The 1,830-nt window shown below is 39.1% G+C and overlaps 2 protein-coding genes across 2 annotated transcripts in view; both read left to right on the top strand.

The window, feature by feature from the left end:
- The window catches only part of LOC103608572 (zinc finger protein 39-like), a 20,866-nt gene extending 19,970 nt beyond the window's left edge, over positions 1 to 896 (top strand). Inside the window, exons 2-3 of the mRNA XM_008592992.1 lie at positions 282 to 408; positions 653 to 896. Of these exons, the coding sequence (XP_008591214.1) occupies positions 282 to 408; positions 653 to 750 (225 nt within the window). The 3' untranslated portion in view covers positions 751 to 896. The remainder of the gene's footprint in view (positions 1 to 281; positions 409 to 652) is intronic.
- An 842-nt stretch (positions 897 to 1,738) lies between these two features.
- LOC103608573 (zinc finger protein 345-like) overlaps positions 1,739 to 1,830 on the top strand; it is a gene marked incomplete at its 3' end in the record, with an annotated part of 8,585 nt that continues 8,493 nt past the window's right edge. Inside the window, 1 exon segment of the mRNA XM_008592993.1 lies at positions 1,739 to 1,776. Coding sequence (XP_008591215.1) covers positions 1,739 to 1,776 — 38 coding nt within the window.

Genomic DNA, 1,830 nt, shown 5'->3' with positions numbered 1-1,830 from the left:
CCTTGGAAAAGGAGCATTTTATTCATACTTTTATAACTAACAAGAAGAATGGTTCATAGCTATAAGGTAAGCTTTGTAATCGTATTTTTAGTAATTAATTTATTATTAAAGTGACAGGATATTCCTGCTGGGTTCCCCCCGCTGCACTATATGGAGAATAGAAAAGCAGCACCTTATTTAACACATAAGACACTCATCCTCATGCAGAAGTGTGAACTCTGAGATTCCTATTTTGTGACCCAGGGCTGGTGGCTTGAATTGAGATCAATGTACCATTACAGGAGTTGGTGTCACTTGAGGATGTTGCTGTGGACTTCACCTGGGAGGAGTGGAGGGACTTGAATGATGCTCAGAGGACTTTGTACAGGGATGTGATGCTGGAAACCTATAGCAGCCTGGTGTCATTGGGTGAGTTAAACTCCCCACTAACTTTCAGGAGAAACATTTTATTTTTTTTATAAAAATAGGAATGATTTATAGGGTTTTATACTATTTGGTAAAATTACATTTCATGAAAAACATGTCATCCCTATCTAACAAAAGTTTCAAATTGGCCTCTTTAGTGTATAATTTCTGGAGCTGAGCTCTTGTGATTCTTCCAAGGATTTGGCTTTACAATTTTATAAAGTCCCATATTACTTTCCATTAACAGGGTACTGCATTAGTAAACCTGAGGTGATCCTCAAGTTGGAGAAAGGAGCAGAGCCATGGATAAGAAAAGAATACCCAAAGCAGTGCCTCCCAGGTTAGTAAGCACATCCTGGACAGAGTCCGGGAAGAGTAAAACCCCGCAGATCTTGACTTTGTTCAGCTGTTTCTAGCAGTTATTCCACAGGTCCGTGAGCTGGGGCTGGCTCATCTCCTTGCATTAAACACATGTATTATGTAATCTCTCAGATGGACTCATACGTATATATCTCCATCTTTTATTTTGCTGTTTTTTTCAATGTATTTTCCTAAAATATAATCCCTACATTTCTCTTCTTTGACATTTATTTTTGCTATTCATCTTTTCGATATTCTCAGTTCCCCTCATGTCCTGCATTCTCATGGACATTGGTTTTCAGACTCTGTCCTTTCATGTTACTTAAAACAGAATATCTGTAACTGGTAATTTGTGAAGAAACAAACTCTATAACTTACAGTCTGTTCTGGAGGCTGAGCATTCCAAGGTCTAGGGGCTGCATGTGGTAAGGGCCTTGTTTTTGGTGGTGATTCTTGGCAGAATCCCAAAGTAGTGCAGGATATCACATAAGAAGTTGATAAAATAAGGAAAGAGGCCCAAATATGAGCCTTCTATACCACCACATCAGAAATTATGGAGCTGAGGCAGACTTAGCACAGGGCATGGAAAAGGAGAGTTCTTGATTTTATAGAGGAACCAGAAGACTCATGGTATGAAGGTAAAGTGAACCGAGGGTTTCAAGTTGAGGGTCTGAGATTGTTGTTTGGAAGTGGAATTTGAAGTTACTATTTTCCTCTTCTCTTAGTAGAAATCATTCTAAAATGACAAATAAATTTACAAATGTATAGAAGGCTATTTTTTATGAGCATAGTAGCCATCCAAAACTCCAGTGCATAATACTGAAGCTTTCATGAGCAATGAATTATCAAGTGGGAGTGNGCTCTTGTCATATTTGGCTTTACAGTTTTATAAAGTCCCATATTACTTCCCATTAACAGGGCACTGCATTAATAAACCTGAGGTGATCCTGAAGTCGGAGAAAGGAGCAGAGCCATGGATAAGAAAAGAATACCCAAAGCAGTGTCTCCCAGGTTAGTAAGCACATCCTGGACAGAGTCCGGGAAGAGTAAAACCCCGCAGATCTT

Source organism: Galeopterus variegatus, unplaced genomic scaffold (genome assembly GCF_000696425.1).
Source record: "Galeopterus variegatus unplaced genomic scaffold, G_variegatus-3.0.2 Scaffold8579, whole genome shotgun sequence".
NCBI lineage: Eukaryota > Metazoa > Chordata > Mammalia > Dermoptera > Cynocephalidae > Galeopterus > Galeopterus variegatus.
Note: the sequence above shows the minus strand (reverse complement) of the source record. Positions and strands in the feature narration are given on the sequence as shown.